General features: G+C 62.3%; 3 protein-coding genes across 7 annotated transcripts; 2 read left to right on the top strand and 1 right to left on the bottom strand.

Annotated features, from left to right (window-relative positions):
• Nucleotides 1-1,174: 1,174 nt before the first annotated feature.
• Nucleotides 1,175-3,499, top strand: CPLANE2 (ciliogenesis and planar polarity effector complex subunit 2). The gene is made up of 6 exons (XM_038166624.2): nucleotides 1,175-1,268; nucleotides 1,548-1,634; nucleotides 1,728-1,880; nucleotides 2,759-2,883; nucleotides 2,963-3,099; nucleotides 3,207-3,499. Exons 2-6 carry the CDS (start codon nucleotides 1,550-1,552, stop codon nucleotides 3,424-3,426), a joined length of 720 nt encoding a protein of 239 aa, XP_038022552.2. The 5' UTR covers nucleotides 1,175-1,268; nucleotides 1,548-1,549; the 3' UTR covers nucleotides 3,427-3,499.
• Nucleotides 3,500-4,766: 1,267 nt separating this feature from the next.
• On the top strand, nucleotides 4,767-14,690 carry EPHA2 (EPH receptor A2). Of its 3 annotated transcripts, none has more exons than XR_011804636.1 (17): nucleotides 4,767-4,920; nucleotides 7,585-7,652; nucleotides 7,941-8,601; nucleotides 9,064-9,219; nucleotides 9,326-9,658; nucleotides 9,744-9,868; nucleotides 9,955-10,114; nucleotides 10,220-10,319; nucleotides 10,413-10,468; nucleotides 10,568-10,696; nucleotides 10,790-10,972; nucleotides 11,138-11,199; nucleotides 11,348-11,557; nucleotides 11,780-11,929; nucleotides 12,015-12,208; nucleotides 13,239-13,847; nucleotides 14,213-14,690. XR_011804636.1 is itself a non-coding variant. In XM_038166692.2 (17 exons), the coding sequence occupies exons 1-17, from the start codon at nucleotides 4,839-4,841 to the stop codon at nucleotides 14,316-14,318; spliced, it is 2,931 nt and encodes a 976-aa protein (XP_038022620.2). In that variant the 5' UTR covers nucleotides 4,769-4,838; the 3' UTR covers nucleotides 14,319-14,690. The 3 variants fall into 3 exon arrangements, 2 of the variants coding, with proteins under 2 accessions (XP_038022620.2, XP_038022621.2); XM_038166692.2 differs by having other exon boundaries at nucleotides 4,769-4,920; nucleotides 13,692-13,847; XM_038166693.2 differs by having other exon boundaries at nucleotides 4,769-4,920; nucleotides 10,571-10,696; nucleotides 13,692-13,847.
• Nucleotides 14,691-17,162: 2,472 nt separating this feature from the next.
• Nucleotides 17,163-22,612, bottom strand: CLCNKA (chloride voltage-gated channel Ka). Of its 3 annotated transcripts, XM_072026948.1 has the most exons (20): nucleotides 22,502-22,612; nucleotides 21,617-21,782; nucleotides 21,390-21,518; nucleotides 21,159-21,287; nucleotides 20,720-20,859; nucleotides 20,559-20,636; nucleotides 20,387-20,465; nucleotides 20,180-20,305; nucleotides 20,024-20,108; nucleotides 19,764-19,865; nucleotides 19,399-19,483; nucleotides 19,151-19,324; nucleotides 18,986-19,055; nucleotides 18,414-18,524; nucleotides 18,110-18,323; nucleotides 17,885-18,018; nucleotides 17,690-17,790; nucleotides 17,521-17,604; nucleotides 17,350-17,436; nucleotides 17,163-17,250 (listed from the first exon to the last, which is right to left on the bottom strand). In XM_072026948.1, the coding sequence occupies exons 2-20, from the start codon at nucleotides 21,726-21,728 to the stop codon at nucleotides 17,212-17,214; spliced, it is 2,079 nt and encodes a 692-aa protein (XP_071883049.1). In that variant the 5' UTR covers nucleotides 21,729-21,782; nucleotides 22,502-22,612; the 3' UTR covers nucleotides 17,163-17,211. The 3 variants fall into 3 exon arrangements, with proteins under 3 accessions (XP_071883049.1, XP_027298937.2, XP_038022623.1); XM_027443136.3 differs by lacking the exon at nucleotides 22,502-22,612 and having other exon boundaries at nucleotides 21,617-22,001; XM_038166695.2 differs by lacking the exons at nucleotides 19,764-19,865; nucleotides 22,502-22,612 and having other exon boundaries at nucleotides 21,617-22,003.
• Nucleotides 22,613-22,676: the final 64 nt, after the last annotated feature.

A 22,676-nucleotide genomic window follows, 5' to 3' on the forward strand; every position in this document is an offset into this window, starting at 1 on the left:
GTGGCCGCGCCGCGGAGGGATGCTCCTGCTCTGCACCCTGATGGTTTGGGGTAAAAAGGGCAGCTTTTGGGGCTCCTGGTTGGCAGCAAGGCAGGGCTGGGGACACATCGCTCCCATGGGGGGGGTGCTTCACCCGTTACCTGCAGCTTTGGGGTGTCCCGCAGGCTGTGGGGTGGGGACCCCAAAGCCAACAGGGTTGGGGCACCTCCACACCCTGCAGTGTGGAGGGCTGGGGGTCCCATAGGGCTGCGCCCCCCAACCTACAGCTCTGTGCTTCCTATAGCCTAGAGGGCTGTGTCCCTATAACCCATAGCTCTGGGGTTCCTATAGCCTATAAGGCAGTGCCCCTATAACCCGTAGCTCTGGGGCTCCTATAGCCTATAAGGCAGTGCCCCTATAGCCAATAGCTCTGGGCATCCTATATGCCATAGGGCTTTGTCCCTATATCCCATAGCTCTGGGCATCCTCTAGCCTATGGGGCTGTGCCCCTATAACCCATAGCTCAGTGCTTTCTATATCCCATTGGGCTGTGTCCCTATAACGCATAGCTCTGGGGTTCTTACATCCTATAAGGCTGTGCCCCCATAACCCGTAGTTCTGGGCTTCCTGTATCCCATAGGGCTGTGCCCCCATAACACATAGCTCTGGGGTTCCTATAGCCTATAAGGGAGTGATCCTATAACCAATAGCTCTGGGGTTCCTGTAGCCTATGGGGCTGTGCCCCTATAACCCATAGCTCTGGGGTTCCTATATCCCATAGGGCTTTGTCCCTATAACCCACAGCTCTGTGCTTCCTATATGCCATAGGGCAGTGCCCCTACAATCCATAGCTCTGGGGTTCCCATATCCCATAGGGCTGGGCCCCTATAATCCACAGTACTGGGGTTCCTCCACCCCCTGGACAGTGCCCCTATAACCCATAGCTCTGTTTCCTATACCCTATATGGCAGTACCCCTATAACCCATAGCTCTGGGGTTCCTATAGCCTATAGGGCAGTGCCCCTATAACCGATATATAGGATGCTCCAGGCATCCTATATCCCACAGGGCTTTGTCCCTATATCCCACAGCTCTGTGCATCCTATACCCCCTAGGGCAGTGCCCCCATAACCCCTAGCTCTGGGGTTCCCATACCCCATAGGGCAGTTCCCCCACTGCCCCCCCCACTGCCCCCCCATCCCCGCGCATGCGCCGCTGCCGATGGGGGCGTGACCTCTCCGTGACCCCTCCCCCTGAGTGACGTCACCGCGAGGCTGCGGCGGCCGCAGGTGAGGGCGGGGACCCCTTAAAGGGGCCGCGCGGGGCCGGGGGGGGGGCTCGGGGACAGCGGGGGGGGGGGGCAACGGGGGGAGCGGGGGGGGCACAGGGACCCGGGGGGGGCACGGGGGATACGGGGGGGAGGGGGGCAGGGCCCAGGGGGGAGGGAACAGAGCCGGGGGGGGGCGGGGAAAAGGATCCCACGGGGGGGGGTGGGGGGGCTGGGATTGGGGTGGGGGGCACAAGGAGGGGGGGGGCAACACGGCTCGGCCCCCCCTGTGCCCCCCCAGCCATGGTGGAGCCGGGCTGGCTGCTGAGCCCCGCGGGCCGCCCCTACCTGGCCTCGGTGCTGCACAAGAACCAGCGCAGGGTGTTCGGTGAGAGCCCCCCCTAAACCCCATAACACCCCCATGGGACCCCCCCCCCACCAACCCCGTGCTGACCCCCCCCCATCATGGTGCCCCCCCCAGGCCTGCTGGAGCACCCCACGCTGCCGCCCGCTCTGGCCGTGCCCACGGCCCGCTACAAAATCTTCCTCAGCGGCAAGAGCGGCGTGGGCAAGACCGCGCTGGTGGCCGCCCTCACCGGGACCCCCGCGCCCACCGCCCACCGTGAGACCTTGGGTACGGCGAGGCCTAAGGGGTCGGGGGGGTCACACATAGAGGGGGGGGCTTTGGGGGTTCGCTCAATGCCCCCCCAGGATTCACCCGGCCTCGCCCCGCCAAGTGCCAAGTGCCGGGTCCTGCACCTGGGGCGCAATAACCCCAAGCAGAGCTACAGGCTGGGAGATGAGTGGTTGGAGAGCTGCCAGGCAGAGAAGGACCTGGGAGTGATGGTGGACAGTCGGCTGAATATGAGCCAGCAGTGTGCTCAGGTGGCCAAGAAGGCCAACGGCATCCTGGCTTGTATCAGAAGCAATGTGGCTAGCAGGGCTAGGGAGGTGATCGTCCCCCTGTACTCGGCTCTGGTGAGGCCGCACCTCGAGTACTGTGTTCAGTTTTGGGCCCCTCGCTACAAGAAGGACATCGAGGTGCTCAAGCAAGTCCAGAGAAGGGCGACGAAGCTGGTGAGGGGCCTGGAGAGCAAGTCCTATGAGGAGCGGCTGAAGGAGCTGGGCTTGTTCAGCCTGGAGAAGAGGAGGCTCAGGGGAGACCTTATCGCTCTGTATAAGTACATTAAAGGAGGCTGTAGCGAGGTGGGGGTTGGCCTGTTCTCCCATGTGCCTGGTGACAGGACGAGGGGGAATGGGCTAAAGTTGCACATGGGGAGTTTTAGGTTGGATGTTAGGAAGAATTTCTTTACTGAAAGGGTTGTTAGGCACTGGAACAGGCTGCCCAGGGAGGTGGTGGAGTCACCATCCCTGGAAGTCTTCAAAAGCCGTTTAGATGTAGAGCTTAGGGATATGGTTTAGTGGGGACTGTTAGTGTTAGGTCAGACGTTGGACTCAATGATCTTGAGGTCTCTTCCAACCTAGAGATTCTGTGATTCTGGGATTCTGCAGGCATTGAGGCCAGCAGCGTGTTCTGGCCGGCCCAGCCACGCGGCGCCCAGCGCGCGGTCATGTTCCAGCTGCAGCTCTGGGACTGCGGCGACAGCGCCCTGAGGAAATTCGAGCACATCCTGCCCGTGAGCACCCACCGGGGGGGGACGCGGGATGAGACCCCCACCAGGGCGTGATGATGTCCCCGTGGTGTCCCCCCCCCAGGCCTGCAAGGAGGAGGCGGACGCCGTCCTCTTCCTCTTCTCCTTCACCGACCGCGCGTCCTTCGAGGAGCTGCCGGCGCGGCTGGCGCGGGTGGTGGCCCCCGGCGAGGACCTGCTGCGGGTGGTGGTGGGCACCAAGTATCCTTTGGGGTGGAGGGGGGGGGGACATCGGGCGCTTCATCGCACCCATGGGATTTTTGGGGTTTTGTCAATTTTGGGTCATCGACCTTGACCCCCGCGCCCAGGTTCGACCTGGCCGCCCAGGCCGATGTGACCGAGGCCGACCTGGAGGCCTTCCAGGGCACCTGGGGGCTGCCGGTGCTGCGGGCGGGGGGCAGCGGGGTGGGCCGGGGGGGGCTGGCAAGGGTGGCCCCCCTGCTGGACGCCCTGGTGGGGTGGCTCTGGGAACGCGACCAGGTCGCTGCCGGCGTCGCCCCCGAGGGGCAGGAGCCCCCCCCCACCTGAACCCCACTGTGCTGGGGGGGGGCCCTCACTGCGGTGTTTGCCCCCCCCCCATTAAACAGCGATGCTTTTCCAACCCGCGGGGTGCCCTGGTGTTGTTTTGGGGGGAAGGGGAGGGGTCCCTGGGTTTTGGGGGCTCTGGGGTGGGGAGGTGGGGGTTTGGGGGGGCTCCAGGGGGGGGTCGCTGGTGTGGTGGGTGCTGTCCCCAGGGGGGTGAGGGGTGTGTTTGTGGGGGGGGGGATTTGGGGTGCCCCGGGATGCCGAGGGGGTGGGGTTCTGGGGGATGCTGCAGATGTGGGGTGGGGTGCTGGGGGTTGGGGTGCTGGATTTTGGGGTGTTGGGGTGCTGCAGGACCATGGGGCTGCGGGTGCTGGGGATTCGGGGTGCTGGGGGTTGTAGGGGGGGGCACAGCCCCCCCCTGCAGGGCAGGACCCCCTGGCATCCCCCCCAGCACCCCACATTTCCCCACCGCTCCCTATGGCCGGGCCGCTTCCCAGCACCCCAAATCCGGGGGGGGGCCAAACCCTTTGCACAGTTTCAGGGCCCCATAGTGGGGGGGCTGTGGGACCCCCCCCCCGCCACTTCACCTCCCTGCCAACCCCCCCACAACCAAACCCTACAGAAATCCGCCCTTATTTTCCCCCATTTCTGCCCATTTCTGGCCCGGCCTCGCCCTAGCCGTGGGTGCAGGAAAGGGGGCGCAGGGCCCCCCCCATCCCCCCCCCCCGCACCCGTCCGGCTCCGGAGCCCCCCCCCGCAGCCACTGCTGGGGGCGGGGCCAGCCTCGAGGCCACGCCCCCTCGCTGCCATTGGCTGCCGTCCCCCCCCTCTCTTCCCACGCCGCTTCATGAATGAAAGTGGGGGGAGGGGGCCCGGGGGGGGGGGGGCGCTTTAACCCCTTGGGTGCCGGGGCCAGAGCTGGAAGGGGGTGGGGGGGGCGCAACTTCCAGAGCCAAACGTGGGGACCGCGGGGGTGGGGTCAGGGGGATGCAGCAATTTGGGGGGAGGGACTGGGGTCTGGGGGGAGGGACTGGGGGGGGGGGGGACACACAAGAGGGGCCGGGTGCGGCCTCAAAGCGGGGACCCCCCCCTTGAAACCCACACATGACCCACACCAAACGAGGCGCAAAACCACTGATCCGCAACCAAAGCTGTGGGGGGAACTGGGAGGGACTGGGAGTGACTGGGATGGCCAACAGGAGTGCTGGGAGCACCCCCCCCCCCAAATCGAGTGTGTCCCCCCCCGTTCCCTGCCGGGCCGCGCTGCAGGGGCGCTGTCCCTTTAAGAGGGCAGCCTCGCGCGTTCCCGCGGGCGGGGCCGGGTGACGTCACCGGGACATGAATGAACAGGAGCGGGGCGCTCCCGCGGGGCTGGCGCGGAGCTGGGGAGCCCCGGGCACCCCCCGACCCCCGCCATGGCCGCGGCTCCCCCGGCAGCCTTCAGCCCCCTCCTCCTCCTCGCCATCCTCCTCCTCGCCCCCGCCGCCCCCAAGGAAGGTGAGCGCGGCCCCGAGTTTATTTTTTTAATTTTTTTTTTTTTTTAATTTTTTTATTATTTTTTGGGGGAGGTTTTGGGGTTGGGGGGGGGGCTGCGGAGAGGCTCCTCACCCCCCCCCGCACAGCACCCCTGGGTGCTCGCAGGGTGCTGGGGGTCGGGGATCGGGGACTTCGCGGCTTTTGGGGGAAGTTTGGAAACTTTTGGGTTCGGCGCAGGGAGGTGGGGGGGGTGTCGGGAGGCTGAGGGGGGTGAAAATGGTCAAAAAAGGGGGGGTTTGGTGGTTTTTTTGTTGGGGGGTGAGCCCTAGGGGAGCACCCGAGGGCTGGGAGGGATCTGGGGGAGAAGGTGGGGAGCGCTTCTTTTTTGGGGGGGAGAAAGGCCGAATAGGGCAAAACTGCCACGGCCCCACCGGGGGGCTTGGGGCCGCTCCTTGCCCGAGGCCGGGCTGCGCCCCCCCCCCTAAAAAAAAAAAAAAAATTAAAAAAAAAAAAAAGTTGGAGCTGGTGGGCAAAAAGTGGGGACTCCTTCCCCCCCCCCCCCCCCCCACCTTGTGAACCCCTTAAAATAATAAAATGGGGCGGAGGGGAGGCAGAAGTTTAGCCAAAAATTGAAAAATCCAGCCCCCAAAATCCTCAAATTCAAAAAAAAATAAAACTAAAAGGAAGGTTCCCCGGGCAGGATCCGGCCACGGAGCTGGAGAACAATGTCAGGAAAACCCGAAAAGTGCTGGGAAAAACAAGCTGCGCCCCGGCCCCCACCTTGCTCCCCCCCCTCCTACCGAGCTCCCCGGGGTGGTTTGGGCTCAGTTCGGGGGGTTTTGGGCAAATTGGGGTGGGGGGAAGCAAAGGCTGGTTATTTTTTCCTGGGGGAGCCGCAAACTCCCAGAGAGCGAAGGGCGAAAGAATCCGGCCCCGACCGCGGCGAATGCAAATAACCGGGAGCTTGGTGGGTGGCTGGGGGAGGGAAATCCACGGGAAAAAGGGAAAATGGGCAAAAAAAAAAACAACTCAAGCGCCCCCCCCAGCTGGGGCCGTGGATGGGATTTGGGGAGTCCCCAGGTGGGTTCCTGGGGGCTCGGAGGGATCAGATTTGGGGCAAAACCGGTAAAAGACGGCAAAGTTTTGAGGTGGCTGGGAGCTGGGGGTGATCGGTTGGGGTTGGGGGGCAGGAAGGGGGCCGAGACCCCCCCCATTCCCCCCCCTCAATGAAATTTTGGCCACAGAGGGGAGGCTGGGGCCGGATCCTGCGCCATGGTTGGGGTCAGTGCCTGTGGGTTGGGGGGTTCAGGGCACGGAGTGGGGGCGAGGGGGGAATGGGAATGGGGCCGGGGCTGCACATGGGGGTTGTGGTGGTGATGGTGATGATGGTGATGAAGGTGGCCAGGGCCCTGCAGGTGCCTGGGGGCTGCGGTGACAGCGGCGGTGCAGGGCTGGGACGGGGCGGCCGCGGGCACTGGCAGCGGGCACACCCCGGCTGCGCCCCTTGACTCAGCCCCAGGTCCCTGCTCTGAGTCACTGCTGGGGGGAGGGGGCGCAGGGGGGGACCCCACAAACTCCCCCCCTGCTGCGTTTCCGCTTTCTGGGGGGAATTCCAGCCGCAGGAAAACCGGGAGGTGCCCGGCATCCTTCCTGGCTGGTGGCAGGGGGGGGACAGGGCTGGAGGTGTCACGAGTTTCCCATTCTCAGCACCTGCCCCATAAAGCTGGGGTGAGGGGTGGGGGGGGGCACCGGGGGGCGCATCCCCAAAGCCCCCCGCCTCCCCCAGGGCTGTGTCGGGCACGAAGCCGGGCGCATTCCTTGGGGCTGATTCATGGCGCTTCCGCCCCGGCCGTGGCCTCCTCTTCCTCCCCCGGCCCCGGTGCAGGATCCGGCCACCGCCCTCGGCGTGCCGGGGCTCGCCGCTTCCCCCAGCCCCACGTCCTGCCTGACCCCAGGAGACACGGAGGGGGTGGCGTGGGGGGGGTCCCAAGGAGAGCTGGGGCACCCTGAGCTCACCCGGGGTCCCAGGGGCTTTAGGGGGCATCCATGGATCAAGGGGCATCTGGGTGGCTTGGTGGCATCTGTGGGTCCTGGAGGCTTCCTTGGGGTATGCGCACAGGTCCTGGTGGGCTTCTGTGGGTCCTGGGGGCATCTGTGGGTCTCTGGAGTACCCCCAGGTCCCTGAGACATCCGTGGGTCCCAGGCACATCTGGGTTTGTTGGTGGCACCCGTGTGTCCCAGGGGTGTATCCATGTGGGTTCTGGGGACACGTGTGGGTGCCAGGGGCTTCTGGGTGTGCTGGTGGCATCTGCAGGTTCTGGTGACATCTGTGGGTCCTGGGGGGCACCTGGATTTGGTAGGGGCGTCTGTGGGTCCTGGTGGGCACCCATGGGTCCAAGGGACATCTGTGGAACCAGAGGACTTCCGTGGGTCCCAAGGATATATAGCACGGGTCTGGGGACACCCACGGATCCTGGAGGACACCCATGGATCCAAGAGGGTCCATCTGGTTCCTTGGGGGCATCTGTGGGTCCTGAAGGCATCCGTGGGCCCCGGATCTGCATTTCTCAGGGGCATCTGAGAGCACTGGTGGCCTCTGTGAGTTGCTGGGGCCATCTGTGGGTCCTGGTGGCATCTCCCTGGCGTCCTGCTCACCCCACTAACATCCCTCTCCTCTCCCCACAGTCGTCCTGCTGGACTTCGCCAAGGCCCAGGGGGAGCTGGGCTGGCTCACCCAGCCCTACGGAAAAGGGGTGAGCACCTGGGGGGCAACGCTGCAGATGGGGACGGGGGCAGCCTTGGGGATGGGGACCTCCATCGGGATGCAAGTGGGCGTGGATCCATGGGGACAGGGATGGAGATGGGACTATCCATGGGGACAGGTCAGCCATGGGGATGGGAATGAGGGGTATCCATGGGGATGGGGATGGAGGCATCCATGGGGATGAGGACAAGGGGGCACTGCACCCCCTGCCTCAGTTTCCCCCTGAGGAGCCGTGGTGGTGGCAGCACCAAGAACCCCGTTTCTCTGTGCGGCGCAGTGGGACCTGCTGCAGAACATGATGAACGACTCGCAGATCTACATGTACCTGGTGTGCAACGTGCTGGAGGGCGAGCAGGAGAACTGGCTGCGCACCAACTGGATCTACCGCAGCGAGGCCCAGCGCGTCTTCATCGAGCTCAAGTTCACCGTCCGCGACTGCAACAGCTTCCCCAGCGGCGGCGGCTCCTGCAAGGAGACCTTCAACCTCTACTACGCCGAGTCCGACGTCGACTACGGCACCAACTTCCAGAAGCGGCAGTTCAAGAAGATCGACACCATCGCCCCGGACGAGATCACGGTGCAGGACGACTTCACCAACCGCAACGTCAAGCTCAACGTGGAGGTGCGCTCGGTGGGACCGCTGCGGAGGAAAGGTTTCTACCTGGCTTTCCAAGACCTGGGCGCCTGCGTGGCTCTGCTCTCGGTCCGCATCTACTACAAGACGTGCCCGGCCGTGCTGCGGGGCATGGCGCACTTCCCCGAGACGGTGGCGGGCGCCGACTCGCAGACCCTGGCGGAGGTGCGGGGCTCCTGCGTGGAGGACGCGGTGGCCGACGAGGCGCCCATGCTGCACTGCAACGCGGACGGGGAGTGGTTGGTGCCCATCGGGCAGTGCCAGTGCCGGGCCGGCTACGAGGCCGTGGGCGACCAGTGCCAAGGTGAGGAGCTGGGGGCATCCCTGGTAGTGCTGGGGACGCTGGGGGTGGAAGGGTGGCGTGGGGCTGGGGGTGCCCTGTCTTGGTGCGTGACCTGCAAGCCGTCCCTCCCTCCTGGGGGCACCTTTGGGGGTCTTCATCTCTCTTGGGGTACCCTTGGGCATCCCCAACACCCCTGGGCGCACCCTTGGAGCATCCTCAAGGCCCTTGGAGCATCACTGGTGCACTGAGCGCATCAAGTGGAGAGGGGTGGGCTGGGGGGGGCATTCCCCCAAGTGGAGGCAGGGGTTGATATTAGGGGTCCACCCCCCCACGGTGGATAACAATAAGGCAAAACACCCCAAAACTCCCAAATTGACATGCTCTGAGGGTGACGCGTGCCCGGGAGCTGGTGAGGATGCTCGGGTTGGGGACAGGGACCCGGCCACTGACCTTCCTGCTGTTTTTGTGTGCCCCCCCCCCCAGCTTGTCCCCCCGGCACCTTCAAGGCCGAGGTGTCCCCGAGCGGCTGCCAGCCCTGCCCTGCACACACACTGCCCGCCCCGGCCGCCTCCGCCTCCTGCCCCTGCGAGGACGGGCACTTCCGCGCCCCCTCCGACCCCGCCGATGCGCCATGCACCCGTGAGTGGCATTTTGGGGACACGGGGGTGGGTCATGGGGTGCGGGGTGGCACCTCCGTGCCCTGAGCCCCCCCTAACACCACCACCGCCTTGCTCCGTGTCCCCAGGTCCTCCTTCGCCCCCGAGCAGCGTCACGGCCGTGGGGCTGGGGGCCTCCGTGCAGCTGCGCTGGTCCCCCCCCGCTGACACGGGTGGCCGGCAGGACGTCACCTACAGCGTCACCTGCGAGCAGTGCTGGCCCGAGAGCGGCGAGTGCCGGCCCTGCGACGGGGGCATCCGCTACTCGCAGCCCCCCCGGGGGCTGGTGGGGACGGGGGTGACGGTCACCGACCTGGAGCCCCACGTCAACTACACCTTCACCGTCGAAGCCCGCAACGGCGTCTCGGCCTTCAGCGCCCACCGCAGCGTGGCCGCTGCCAGCATCAGCGTCAACCAGACGGGTAAGGAGGGCCCCCGGGGTCCCCACCGTGCCACCACCGCCATGGAGGTGCCACCACCTCCCTGACACCCCTGTCCCCACGGCAGAGCCACCGCGGGTGACGTCGGTGAGCCTGGACGGGCGGACGGCCACCAGCCTGGTCCTCTCCTGGACGGTGCCGCTGCGGCAGCAGAGCCGGGTCTGGAAGTACGAGGTCACCTACAGCAAGAAGGTGCCACCAGCGCTGTCCCATCCTCGTCCCACCTCGTGTCCTTCCCCAAAAACCCCCTCGCCCTCACCGTGTCCCCGTTTCCCCAGGTGGATGAGAACAGCTACTCGGTGCTGCGCTGCGAGGGCGCCTCCGTCACCATCCCCAAGCTGTCCCCCGCCACCGCCTACGTGGTGAGGGTCCAGGCGCTCACCCAGGACGGCCACGGCGCCTTCAGCCCCGAGCACGAGTTTGAGACGCTGCCTGAGGGTAAGGAATGTTTTTTTTTTGTTTTTTTTTTTTGGGGGGGTTGTCGGTGGTTTGTTAGTTTTGGGGGGTGCTATGGGGTGCGCACGGCTCCAACTGTCCCTGCAGGAGCCGAGTCCATGGCATCTGCTGCAGTCATCAGCGGCTCCGTCACCGGCGTCCTCTTTGTTGTCCTCCTCCTGGCTGCTCTCATCTATGTCCTCCGGAGGTAGGGAGAGATTTAAAAAAATAATAAAAATAAAAACCCATTTTTTTTCCACCGCTGAGGTGAGTTTTGGGACAAAACACTGCTTTCCTGCAGGAGGAGGAGCTCGCGGTCACGCCAGTCCCCCGAGGACGTCTACTTCTCCAAGTCTGGTGAGCACCGGGGTGGTGGGCTCGGGGTGGGGGCTCGGTGGTGGCACAGGTGGGATGGAGGGGACAGGTTGGGGGTGACACAGCTGCTGCCACCCCCAGCAGACCAGCTGAAGCCACTCAAGACCTACGTGGACCCGCACACCTATGAAGACCCCAACCAAGCCATGCTCAAGTTCACCACCGAGATCTCCCCGTCCTCCATCACCCGCCAGAAGGTCATCGGTGCCGGTAGGTCCCCACGGGGCTCTGTCCCCTGCCTGTCCCCGAGCCGGGGAGGGGAGGAAGGGGACAGGTTTTGAACCTCCCCCATCCTTTGGGCAGGCGAATTCGGGGAGGTCTACAAGGGCACCCTGAAACGTGGCAAGAAGGAGGTGCCAGTGGCCATCAAGACCCTGAAGGTGGGCTACACGGAGAAGCAGCGGGTGGACTTCCTGAGCGAAGCCAGCATCATGGGCCAGTTCTGCCACCACAACATCATCCGCCTCGAGGGGGTCGTCTCCAAGTGTGAGTCCCTCCCCCCTCCAAATAAATCCCACCATTTCCCTGCAAAAAAAAAAAGCAAAAAGCTCGCTAGACCTGCCAAAAAGCGCTGATCTCACATGCACCCCCACGTGCTCGGAGTCATGGGGTTTTGAGGTTTTCTGACCAGTTTTGGCTCTTTTTCCGCAGACAAACCCTTCATGATCATCACAGAGTACATGGAGAACGGCGCGCTGGACAAATTCCTGCGGGTAGGCGATGCGTGCGGGAATCCCATCGCCCCGGGCTGGGATTAGCAGGGCTTCAGCCCCAAAATCCACCACGGGAAACGGGTCCCAGCCCCGACCACAGCTCTGGAGGGGCGAGAGGAGGATTTGGGGATGGTTTCTCCTCTTTCAGGACAAAGACGGGGAGTTCTGCGTGATCCAGCTGGTGGGCATGCTGCGGGGCATCGCGGCCGGCATGAAGTACCTGGCCAACATGAACTACGTGCACCGCGACCTGGCCGCGCGCAACATCCTGGTCAACAGCAACCTGGTCTGCAAGGTGTCCGACTTCGGGCTCTCCAGGGTGCTGGAGGACGACCCTGAAGCCACCTACACCACCAGTGTGAGTGCCAGCGAGGGATTTTGGGGGGGCTGGATGGCTGGCTGTTCATTTTTGGAGCCGTTTTGCATTCTTGCCTTCCCTTCTGCATCTTGGCATCATTGCGTTTTGGCATCCTTTTCCCATCACAATTTTTGCGTTGTTTCTTGCTTTTTGACATCCTCACTTTTTTTTCCTTTCCTCGTTCCTCCTCGCACCCGGGCAATTTTGGTGGTGGCTGCACAGGGGGGGAAGATCCCGATCCGCTGGACGGCGCCCGAGGCCATCTCCTACCGCAAGTTCACCTCCGCCAGCGATGTCTGGAGCTACGGCATCGTCATGTGGGAGGTGATGTCCTACGGCGAGCGCCCGTACTGGGAGCTCTCCAACCACGAGGTGAGCGCAGGTATCCCTCCGACCCCATTCTTGGTGGCGACCTTGCTTTTTTGGGATGTTCCCCTCGAGCCCTGCGCCCTTGCAGGTGATGAAGGCCATCAACGAGGGCTTCCGCCTGCCCGCCCCGCTGGACTGCCCCTCGGCCGTCTACCAGCTGATGATGCAGTGCTGGCAGCAGGAGCGCAGCCGGCGCCCCAAATTTGCCGACGTTGTTAGCATCCTCGACAAGCTCATCCGCGCCCCCGAGTCGCTCAAGACACTGGCAGACTTCGACCCGCGGTGAGCTGCAGGGAGGGGAAGGGGAGAGAGAAAAATAGGGAGGGGAGGGGAGGGCGTTCTGCAGGTGGTGCAGGCTTGCATGAGCTTTTGCATCCCCACGTTTCTGCCTTTTTGCTGTTTTGTGTTCTCGCAGGCTTCTTTTGCATCTTTGCAATGTTCTTGCAGTGTTGCACTCCTTGTGCTGTTCTGCATCTGCACCTTTGCTTTTTGCAGGCTTGCGTCCTTGCACGCTGTTTCTGCATATTTGCATTTTTACGCTGCTTTTGTAGCTTTGCATTCTCGCATACTCTTTCACATCTGTGCTTTGTTTTTTTTGCAGGTTTGCATTCTTGCATGCTTCTTTTGCATCCTTGTGTTGTTTTTGTAGTGTTGCACTCTTGCATGCTCTTCTGTATCTTTGCATTTGCGCCTTGCTTATTGCAATTTTGCATTCTTGCATGCTTCTTCTGAGTCTGCATTTTTGCATGGTTTTGCATTCTTGCACACTCCTTTGCATCTGTGCAGTTTAAGATTTGTTTTTTGCAGTTCTGCATTCTTGCACTGCTTTTGCAGCTTTGCATTTTTGCCTTTTTGGCATCTTTGCATCTGTGCACTTTTAAATTGGATTTTGCATCTTTGCATTCTTGCATTGCTTTTTGAATCTTTGCATTTTTCTGCCTTTTCTTTGCATCCTTGCCTTTTGCATTGATTTTTGTAGTTTTCTGTTCCTGCCTTCATTTTTTTTGCATCTTTACACTCTTGCATTGCTTTTATATTCACCTTTTGCATTTTTTTGCAGCCTTGCCTTCTGTATATCTGCATTTTTAGCTTCCTTTTTTTTTTTTTTTTTACAATTGCAATTTTTGCATTGTTTCTTGCCTTTTAACGTTCTTGCCTTATTGTTTTGCATTTCTACTTTTTCTATTACTCTCCGCATCCTCACGTTTATGTGCTCTTTTTCACATCTTGGTACCTGGGAAACTGCATTGCATTTCACTTTTCTTTTATCTATAAATTTTCCCGTTATTTGCATTATACTTCTGCATTGTAGCACTACCTTTTCTTTACAGTTGGGCTTTTGCCTTACCGTTGGCATCTTTGCACTGTCACTTCTAAATTTTGCATCTCAGCATCTTTACCTTTTGCCATTGTGTTCGCATGCGTGGGTTGTTTTTTGTGTTTTTGTTTTTTGTTTGTGTTTTTTTCTGCTTACCATTTTTGCATTGCTTTCTCTAACTTTGCACCTCTCCACTGTTCTTTGCATTACTTTTTTTCCACATCCTTCCATTTCTTTGCATGACTTCTTTCCAATCTGTGCCCTCCTGCATTGTTTTTGCATCCTTCCAAACCCGCATCATTTTTTATTTTTTTCCCAGCCTTTTTCATTTTTTTATATACTTTTCTTTATCTTTGCATGACTTTGCATCCCTGCATTTCCGCACTGTGGGTTTGCCCCCTGCCCTTCCCTGCACGTCACACCATCTCCTCGGCCCCATCCCCGCAGGGTCTCCATCCGCCTGCCCAGCACCAGCGGCTCCGAGGGCGTCCCGTTCCGCTCGGTGCCCGAGTGGCTCGAGTCCATCAAGATGCACCAGTACGCCGAGCACTTCATGGCCGCGGGCTACAGCACCATCGAGAAGGTGCTGCAGATGACCAGCGAGTGAGTCCTGGGGCCCCGAAAATGGGGGATGCTCGGGGCTGGATTTGGCACCGTGGGATGCTCGGGGCTGGCTCCGTTCTGGGGTCAGGCAGGGGGGGTGCTCGGGGCTGGATCTGCCCCCAGGGGATGCTTGGGGCTGGATCTGGTCCTGGGTAAAGTTTGGGTCTGGCTCTGCCCCTGGGGGATGCTCGGGGCTGGATCCAACCTGGGGCTGTTTAGGGCAGGATCCACCCCCCCCCAATCCCCACCACGCTCAGGATCGGACCACCCCCAAGCACCCTTCCAAGCCGGACCCTTTTTGGGGCTGTTTTCGCCCCAGAACCCCCTCCCTCATTCCATAACACCCCCCCCTTCCCTCCCCGCAGCGACATCAAGAAGATCGGCGTGCGCCTGCCCGGCCACCAGAAGCGCATCGCCTACAGCCTGCTGGGGCTGCAGGAGCAGCTCTGCACCACGGGCATCCCCATCTGACCCCCCCACGGACCCCAGCGTGCAAAATGAAGACCCCCAGCCTCCCCCCCCCCCACCTTATTATTTATTATTTTTATTATTTTTAAGGTTTTTATTATTGTTAATAATAATATTAATATTATTTCCCGCACCAGGGGGATGTTGCCACTCGGGCATCGCCATCCCCGGGACAAAACGGGGGCGAAACCCCCCAAAAATTAAATTTCAAGCCTGCACTTGGTTGGGGGGGGGGCGGCCTTATTATGGGGGAGTTTCCTCTTTTTTTCTGCATTTCAAGGAAAAAAAAATAGGGCTGAGCCAGGTGCTCCTGGATGCTTTGTGGGTGGCTTGGCCCTAAACTCTCCATTTTTGCCTTTTTTTTTTTTTTTTTTTCACCTATTTATTCCTCTCCCGACGCTGGGTTGGTTTTTTTTCCACCTTAACGCTGATGAGCAGTGTTACCTCTTGTATTTTTTTTTTTGTTTTTTAACGTAATTTATTATATTTTTGTATATTTATTGAGAAAAATCAAAGAGGTTTCAGATTTGGGGAAGATAATAGGGGAGAGAAGAAAAAGAGGGGGGCAGGTTTGGGGTTTTTTTCCCCCCCTTTTTAATGGATTTTATGGGATTTTCATGAAACTGAGTTTGATTTGAATAAAACTTTTGTGCTCTTTTTCTACAACTGTGTCATCGGGCAGCTGCCAGCAGCGATTTGGGTTTGGGACGTAGAGCTGGGGCGGGGGGAAGCTTTTATTTTTGGTTTTTAAGGCGGTTTTAAGATTTTTAAGTATTTTGCAAGCGTTTGCATGCATTTCCCGGCTGGGGCCTCCTTTCTCCCAACCGCTTGAGGAATTTGGGATTTTTATTTTGCTAAGCACGAGCGGGGCCGGCTGCCCGGTGCCTGCAAATAACCGGGTAGGGGAAAAAAAGCCGGAAAAAGCAATTTTAATTTTTTTTCCCCAAAACCACAAGGGGAAGAAGGGGGGGGAGGACGGGGACGAGGCCGTGTGGTTGCGGGATGGTTGCAAAAGCATCGGTCGGGTGCTTTTTTACCCCTTTTTCCTTTCTGCTTGGCGCTGCGCCCTGCAGCGAGCCGCCCCGCCCGGCGGGTGCCCGGGTGCCGCCGTGCCTCGGTTTCCCCTCCCCGCGCGAAGTTTCGGTGAAACTCCCCAGCCCCGCGGGGGTGACGCATGGGGAGCTGGGCGGGGGCTTCCCCGGGGGTGCTGAACCCCACCCTACCAAGCCCCCCCCCTGGGTGCTGGGCTCTGTTACCCCATGATGTCCTTGCCCCCCTGCCCACCTCCTGTGGGCGCTACGGGCGCATCCTTCCCCGTGCTGGGGGTGCTGCGTGCCCAGCACCCTCCAGCCCCATCCCCGGGGGCTGGGGGCACGGGGACCCCCTGAGCACCACCCTTGGGTGCTGTGGTTCCCTCTACGTGGTCTCCTTGCCCCCCACCCCCAAGCATCACCCATGGGTGCTGTGGGTGTCGGGGTCCCCCTGCCCTGCTCAGCACCTTTCCGCAGGGCTTTGGGTGCTGTTCCCGTCACCCTAGGGTGCCCTCACCCCGCTGAGCACCACCCCTGGGTGCACCATATGGGTGCCATGGCCCCCATCCCCGTTCAGCCCCTTTCCCAAGCGCTGTGGGTGCTGCGGCACCGTCACCCCTGGGTGTCCTCAACCCCCCCGAGCACCCTCCTCGGGTGCTGCCTCTCCCCCACCCCACCCAGCACCTCCGGCCCCCGCAACCCCCTCGGGGCTGCCAGCACCCAGCTTCCCGCCCCGCTTTTTGGGTGTTCCCCTGGCGCTGACCCCATTTCACCTCTCCTCCGGCTGGGTTCGGGCTTGCCCGGGATTAATTGTGCCGCCTTCGTTAGCGTCTCGCTGCGCCTTCCCCTCCCCGAAACGCTGCACCCCACTTTGGGGAGCCCACGGCACCGCCTGCGCTGGGGCAAAGGGCTTGGAGGGGGGGCTCAGGGGAGCCCCCAGGGCCCAGGACAGCAGCTGGGGGTTGCACAACCCCCGCCACGTTTAATTGCAATAATTAAGGCTAATTATGCAAATAAGGGTGCTGATAATTACGGGGCTCTGCAGAGATTTGGGGGGGGGGACCACAGCCAAGCTGGTGGCCCCGTTACAGGGGGATGGCCCTGGGGGAGTGGGGGGAATGACCCCGTTGCTGAGATAGGAGAATGATTTTGGGCTGATTTGGGGGTTTTTGAGTATTTGGATAACCCTGGCTGTGGGGAGACACCCCCCCCACACACACAAACTCCGCTGGCTGGTCCGCAGCCCCCACCCAACCCAAGCCCTACAAACAGCTGCAGTGATTGTGGAAAGCCCAGGCTCCAATTAGCACTGCAGCAGCTTAATGAGGCGATGCTAATTGCACCCCCCAAATGGCGCGTGCACCCCCGAAAGCCCGGCAGCCGCAGGTGGGGGTAGGAGGAGGAGGAGGAGGTGTCACGGGTGTTTGTGCACCTCTGGGTTCGGGTTTATGGGTTTTGGGTTTGTGCATTTATGGGTTTGGGTTTATGGGGTTTGTGCCCGTGTCCATAACGCACGAGCACACTCTGCTGGAGAGCCGGCCCCACACATCCCCTGCTCCCAGCAAAGGGGAAACTGAGGCAGACAGGGACGGGGGGCAGCATGGGCACAAGGCTGGGACAGCCCACCCTGCTGTCCCCAAATCCCACAGGGCTCCAGTGACCCCAAAACCAAAGGTTTGGCATCAAAGGGGGTTGGATGCACTGCGCCCTCACCCCCAGGACCGAGCTGCTCCCTCCATGCTGGGGGGAAAAGGGGGAGAGGGGGGGGGTGTTTTGGGGTGGCCCCCTCTGTCGCCGTGCCAAAATTAACCAAATGGCCCCAAAAAAAACATTTAATGGTGAAAGCGGAGCAGCGGGAACAGCGGTCACTTGGGGTTGGCGAGCTCCTCGATCGCTCTCCGCAGCTGCAGGGGGAAAGAGGTGGTGGGACGGGCACTGTCCCCCCGTGTCCCCCCACCCCCAGGTGTCCCCCCCTCACCCGTGTCCCCCCCCCCGTGTCCCACCTCAGCGCGTGTGACAGCCCCCACCAGCTGCCCGTAGCGGGTGACGAAGATGTGCTGCAGCTTCAGCAGCTCAAAGAGGTGGTGTGCCTGCAGGGTGGGGGGGGACACATGGGGACAAAGCCGAAATTTGGGGAAGGGGGGGGCTTGGTGCCGCCTGCCCCCACCCCAAACCTGGTGCAGCGAGGTCCAGGGCGAGAGCTGCAGCATGACGGGCTCGATGGCGCAGTCGTCCCCAACTGTCCCCATGGAGGCTGGCTGCAGGGGGGGGCAGAAGGTGAAATGTTAATTTTTTTGGGTGGAAAAACCTCTCCTTTGGGTGCGGTGGGAGCCTCGGGTTCACCTTCTCCTGCAGCGCCCCTGGGGGTGCCCGTGGGTGCTCGTGGCTCTGCAGGAAGGCGACCAGCCGGGCTCGGCTGACGGTGCCCACCAGCGTGGGTGACTCTGGGGGGGGGACACGAGCCAGGTGAGGTGTCCCCACGGCCACCAGGTGAGGTGTCCCCATGGCCACCACGCCCCCGGGGTGCCCGCGCCCTACCTGCGCTCTCCACCACGGGGAATTCCCCATCGGTGGTGGCGCTGAGGGCTGCCAGCACCTCCTCAAAGCCATCGCCCTTGGCCACGGCCACGACGCGCCGATCCATGAACTCCTCCACCACCACCCGGTAGGAGCTGGAGAACGGGGACAAAAACCCGATTTTCCCCACTTTTCAGGGATTTCCCCCCAAAACAGCCCCCGCGGGGAGCTGGGGATGGGTCTCACGCCATGTGCCGGCTGCGGATGCGGGGCAGGTAGGGCAGCTTCTTGACAATGATGGTGCCGTCGTAGAAGGAGGGTTGGCACTTCTGGGCGATGGCGTTGGCCACCAGCACGGCCAGGACCACGGGCAGGACGTGGGCCAGGTGCCCGGTGGCCTCGCACACCAGCAGGGCGGTGGAGATGGAGTGGGTGACGGCCCCCGAAAAGGCGGCGGCTCCTACGGCACGGCCCCCCCGGGGGGGTGGCATTGGTGTAGGGTTGGGGACGTTGCCGTCCCCGTCCCCTGTCCCCAGTGTCACCGACTTACCGGCCAGCGCGTAGCCCCCGGGGACGATGGGGTGTGTGGTGGCCTCCACGCGGAGGCCGTGGGGGAAGAGCAAGGCCACGGCCTCCCCGATCAGGCGCCCGATGGCAGCTCCTGCGGGGTTGGGGGGGTGGGAGGGGGGAAGAAGCCCCCGAGGACCCCCAGGGGGTGGATGGATGGATGGATGCACCCCCCTCCCCCAGGCTGTGCCCCCAGCAGGGCCAGATGCACCCCCCCAAGGCTGGGTATCACCCCCCCCAAAGGGGCTGCAGGTACCCACCCTTCCCAGCATGGACACCCTCTCCCCCATGTGTCCCCCCCCCCCCCCGCCCGAAATGACACAGCCTCCCCTCCCCCATTTCCCCCCAGGATGGAAATCCCACACAACTTGTGAACCCCCCCCCAGGGCCACATGCACCCCCCCACCCCCCCAGAGAGACGGCACCCCCCCAAAACCAGATGCACCCCGGGGCTGGGTGCACCCCCCGTACCTCTCCCCAGGGCTCCATGCACCCCCTGTGCCCCCCCTGGACCAGATGCACCCCGGGGCTGGGTGTGCCCCCCCCCAGGCTCACCGTAGATGAAGATGGGCATGAAGTACCCGGCGGGCAGGGGCAGGGTGGTGGCCAGGGTCAGCATCCAGAACTGGGGAGGGGCCACAGCACAGGGGCGGGGGGCTAGTCCCCATGGGGACAGCACCTGGTGGTGCTGGGGGGGGGCACAAGGGGGGCCGGGGCTACCTTCATCAGCAGGAAGAAGGCCAAGGTGCCGAAAATGGTGGCGGAGGGGTGGCTCCACTCCTGCCACAGGCGCCGCGGGTCCCCGGGCACCGCGGGGGGCACCGAGGCGTTTTGGGCCAGCACCCCCCAGGTGCGGTTGTCGAAGAGCGAGATGAGGTGCTCCTTCATGGACAGCTGGACGGACAGATGGCATGAGCAGGGGGTCGGGTGGGGGGTGGCGGGGGGAGCCCCCCCAAGCCCCTGCTCACCCTGGAGGCCATCAGCTGCCCCAGGCCCGGAGGGAAGGTGATGGAGGCCAGCAGCAGCACCACCAGCGCCGAGTACAGGGGCTTGCTGGGGGGGGAGAGGGGGTGGCTGGGACAGACGGACACACGGACACGGGATGGGGGAGGTGTGTGGACGTGGGGGGTGGGACACACGGACACGCTAGGGGGACGCTTGGACGGGTGGGGGGGTGTTTGGGCACAGGGGGTGGGAGGCGAGGACGTGGCACGGTGACGTGTGGGGGTGTGGGGCGCACGGAGAGGGCACAGGGAGGTACTGGGGGGGGACACACGGACACGCGGGGGGTTTGGGGACACGTGGGACAGACACACGGACACCCAGGACGGACTCGGTAGCCAGCAGCCTGCCCGTCAGCCGGTTCTCCCTGACGGCCGCCAGCAGCCAGCGCTGGCAGAAGAGGTAGGCGCAGGCGATGGCTCCACAGATGGCCCTGGGGAGGAGAGGGCAGCGTGCAGGCAGCGTGCAGGCAGGGCGCAGGCAGGGTATGAAAAAAATACAGGTAGAACACAGGCAGGGTACGGGCAGGGCAGATGCAGAACACAGGGCAGGGTGTGCGCAGGACCCCGTCCCCAGCAGGTCCCCCCTTACCCCAAAATCATGAAGAAGAAAGTCTCCGGCAGGTCAAAGGGGAAATCAATCTTGAGGTCGCTCTTAAAAATCGCCGCGATGGTCTCTGGGGAGGCGGGAGGGGTTTTGAGGGGGGGCCGGGAGGTGCTGGGGGGGCCGCATCCTGCCCGGCCTTGCCTTGCTCGCTGTTGAAGACGGCGAGGAGGCGGAACATGAAGGCACCGCAGGTAGCGGCGAAAAAGCCACGCCAGTAATCCCGCACGGCAAAGTGCGACGACATCACCTCGATGCTGAACAGCACCCCTGGAAAAACGGGGGGGGACCCGCTCAGGGAGGGCTCCGGGGGGTCCTCAGCTTCGGGAAGGATTGGGGAGGGTCCCTCACCACTGATGGGCGCCCCGAAAACTGTGGCCACGCCGACGGCTTGCGCTGCCACCAGCATCTCGTTCTGCTTGAATTTGTCCTGAGGAGGAGGGGAGGGTTAACCAAAATCCCCTGTTTTTTGAAGGGAAATTATTAAAAAAAAAAAAAAACAACATCCCAGCAGCTCCCCCACCTCATACTCCCTCGTGACCGATGTCCGCATCTTCCCCAGGTACGCCGCGGCCATGGCGGAGAGGTGCACAAAGGGACCCTGGGGACGCGGAGGGGACGTGGTGCTGAGTGGCTGCGGGGCTGAGCCCCCGGCAAAATTCCCAGCGGGAATTCCCTGCTCACCACTTTGCCGAGGAAAATGGTGCTGCCGCAAGCCAGGGTGCAGGTCAGCCCCACCACCTTGGCCCCGAAATTTTTGATGGCCAGGTACTCCTCCAGCACCACGCCGGTCAGGATGGTCTTGAGCTCGGGGATGCCGGAGCCTTGGTGGGGGAGAAAGTGGCACCAGCTCAGCTTGGGTTGTGGGGGCTCCAAATTTGGGTGAGGTCCAACTTTTGGAAGCTCCAAATTTTAGGGGTTCCAAGATTGGGGAGCTCCAAATTTATTGGGGGGGGTATCTTCAAGGCTGGGGAGCTCCATATTGGTGAGGCCCTCCTGGTGAGGCCCTCCAAAGTTTGGGGGTTCCAAAGTTGGGGAACTCCAAGTTTGGGGGGGGGGCTCCAAGTTTTGGGGGTTCCCCACAATGGGGGTGGTGTGGGGAGGCCGGGGGGTGCCCGCTCACCTCCCGAATGCGGCGTGATGCTCTGGGAGAAGCCGGTGGAGAAGGCGGCCATGGCCACGGGGTAGATGGTCCACGAGAGGTACTTGAGCACCAAATAATCCCCAACCTCTTGGTAGAGCCACCGGTGGGCTGCAGAAGAAGTGCCGGGAGGGGGGCTGCCCCCGGAGACACCCCCCCCAAGCCTCCCTCCCCATCCCACTGCCCGGTTTTGGGGCTCGAGCCCCTCGTTACCCTCGTAGAGCCTGAAGACGATGAAGTCCATCATGAAGCTGATGAGGGCCATGAGGACCCCCAGCACGAAGAGGAAATACCAGTCCTCGCCCACGCGGAAAAGCTGACGCTTCACCAGCTCCAGGCACCCTGCGGGGCGAGGGGGGGGGTCCAAAGGGGTGCTACAGCCCCCCCACCCCCAAATAAAACCGCCCCAAGGTGGCCAAAACAAGGGGTGAGGGTCTCACCTCGGAGCCTCCTGCGGGTTTTGGGGCAGGGCCGCCAGCTGTGCGCCGACACCAGCACCCTCTGCTCCTCCTGCAGCCCCCCCGGGGGCACCTCGGGGCTGGGGGGCTCCATCCTGGGGACGTTTTGGGGACCGGGGGCTGCCCCGGCCGGTGCTGCGGGCTCTGCCTGTGCCATGGTGGAAATGAGTTTGCAAACAAGCTCATTAAAAACGACCTTGACGAGGTGGATGGACCCGCGCGGGCTGGAGCCAGCCGGAGCGGAGCGGGGAGGGTTTCAGCCTCCGAATACGCCCCGGGGGGGGGGGCAAATCCAACCCAGCCTGGGGGGGCTTTGGGGAAGGCTGCAGCCCCCCAGCCCTCGGCGATGCTTTGGCCTCGAAGCATCTCCGTGCAAGGGAAGAGCCAAGGGTGACTCAGGCGCCCGCCGAAATTACTCAGCACGGGGGGGGGTACTCACGTTACAGCCCCCCCCCACCCCCCCCCGCATTTCTTGGCAGCGCTGCCCGGCGGGTCAGCACGGGGAATAAAGCCTTACATGGTCTGCTCGCAGAGCTGCTCACCAGCTCCTGTTTTTCTGCCCCAAAATACGGCCTCACTCGTCCTAGGGTGGGGGGGAAGCTTCCCGGGATGTGGCCACGTTTTGGGGGGAAGGCAGAGACCCCCTCCCAGGGAATTCCCCCCCCCCAACACCCTCAGGGTGCTGCCACAGCCGCCAGCTTGGCCGCGCTCCAGTCCCGTGTCCCCACAAGGACACTTTTAATGACTTTTTATTATTATTATTACTACAAACTCCACGTGGCTGGCGCGGCCGCGCTGGAAGGCACCTTGGGGATTTTTCCCCCAACCCCCCCCCATCCTTTTGGGGCATCGTTCCCCCCCACATACCCCGGTGCCACCTCCCCATCCTCCTGTTTTCGGGAGCCCGCGTTATCCGGGCCTGCAGGAACGCCAGCAATGGCATCGGATTTGGGACGGGGAGGAGCGGAGCCGGCGACGGGGAGAAGGGGGGGGGGGGGGGGAGAGAGGAAAAAATTTCCACGGTGTCCAGAGTGATGTAGCA

The sequence above is a fragment of the Anas platyrhynchos genome, chromosome 22 (genome assembly GCF_047663525.1).
Source record: "Anas platyrhynchos isolate ZD024472 breed Pekin duck chromosome 22, IASCAAS_PekinDuck_T2T, whole genome shotgun sequence".
NCBI lineage: Eukaryota > Metazoa > Chordata > Aves > Anseriformes > Anatidae > Anas > Anas platyrhynchos.

Excerpts from the sequence above, each read along its gene's own strand:
- CLCNKA (XM_027443136.3), bottom strand. The coding sequence starts at position 21,791 with ATGGCACAGGCAGAGCCCGCAGCACCGGCCGGGGCAGCCCCCGGTCCC. Across the intron at positions 20,109-20,179 it reads CGTCTTCAACAGCGAGCAAG|AGACCATCGCGGCGATTTTT; the intron begins GCAAGGCCGGGC and ends CCGCCTCCCCAG. Across the intron at positions 19,866-20,023 it reads TTCTTCTTCATGATTTTGGG|GGCCATCTGTGGAGCCATCG; the intron begins GTAAGGGGGGAC and ends TCTCCTCCCCAG.
- CPLANE2 (XM_038166624.2), top strand. The coding sequence starts at position 1,550 with ATGGTGGAGCCGGGCTGGCTGCTGAGCCCCGCGGGCCGCCCCTACCTG. Across the intron at positions 1,635-1,727 it reads GAACCAGCGCAGGGTGTTCG|GCCTGCTGGAGCACCCCACG; the intron begins GTGAGAGCCCCC and ends TGCCCCCCCCAG. Across the intron at positions 1,881-2,758 it reads CGCCCACCGTGAGACCTTGG|GCATTGAGGCCAGCAGCGTG; the intron begins GTACGGCGAGGC and ends GGGATTCTGCAG.
- EPHA2 (XM_038166692.2), top strand. The coding sequence starts at position 4,839 with ATGGCCGCGGCTCCCCCGGCAGCCTTCAGCCCCCTCCTCCTCCTCGCC. Across the intron at positions 11,558-11,779 it reads AAGCCACCTACACCACCAGT|GGGGGGAAGATCCCGATCCG; the intron begins GTGAGTGCCAGC and ends GTGGCTGCACAG. Across the intron at positions 12,209-13,691 it reads CTGGCAGACTTCGACCCGCG|GGTCTCCATCCGCCTGCCCA; the intron begins GTGAGCTGCAGG and ends CCATCCCCGCAG.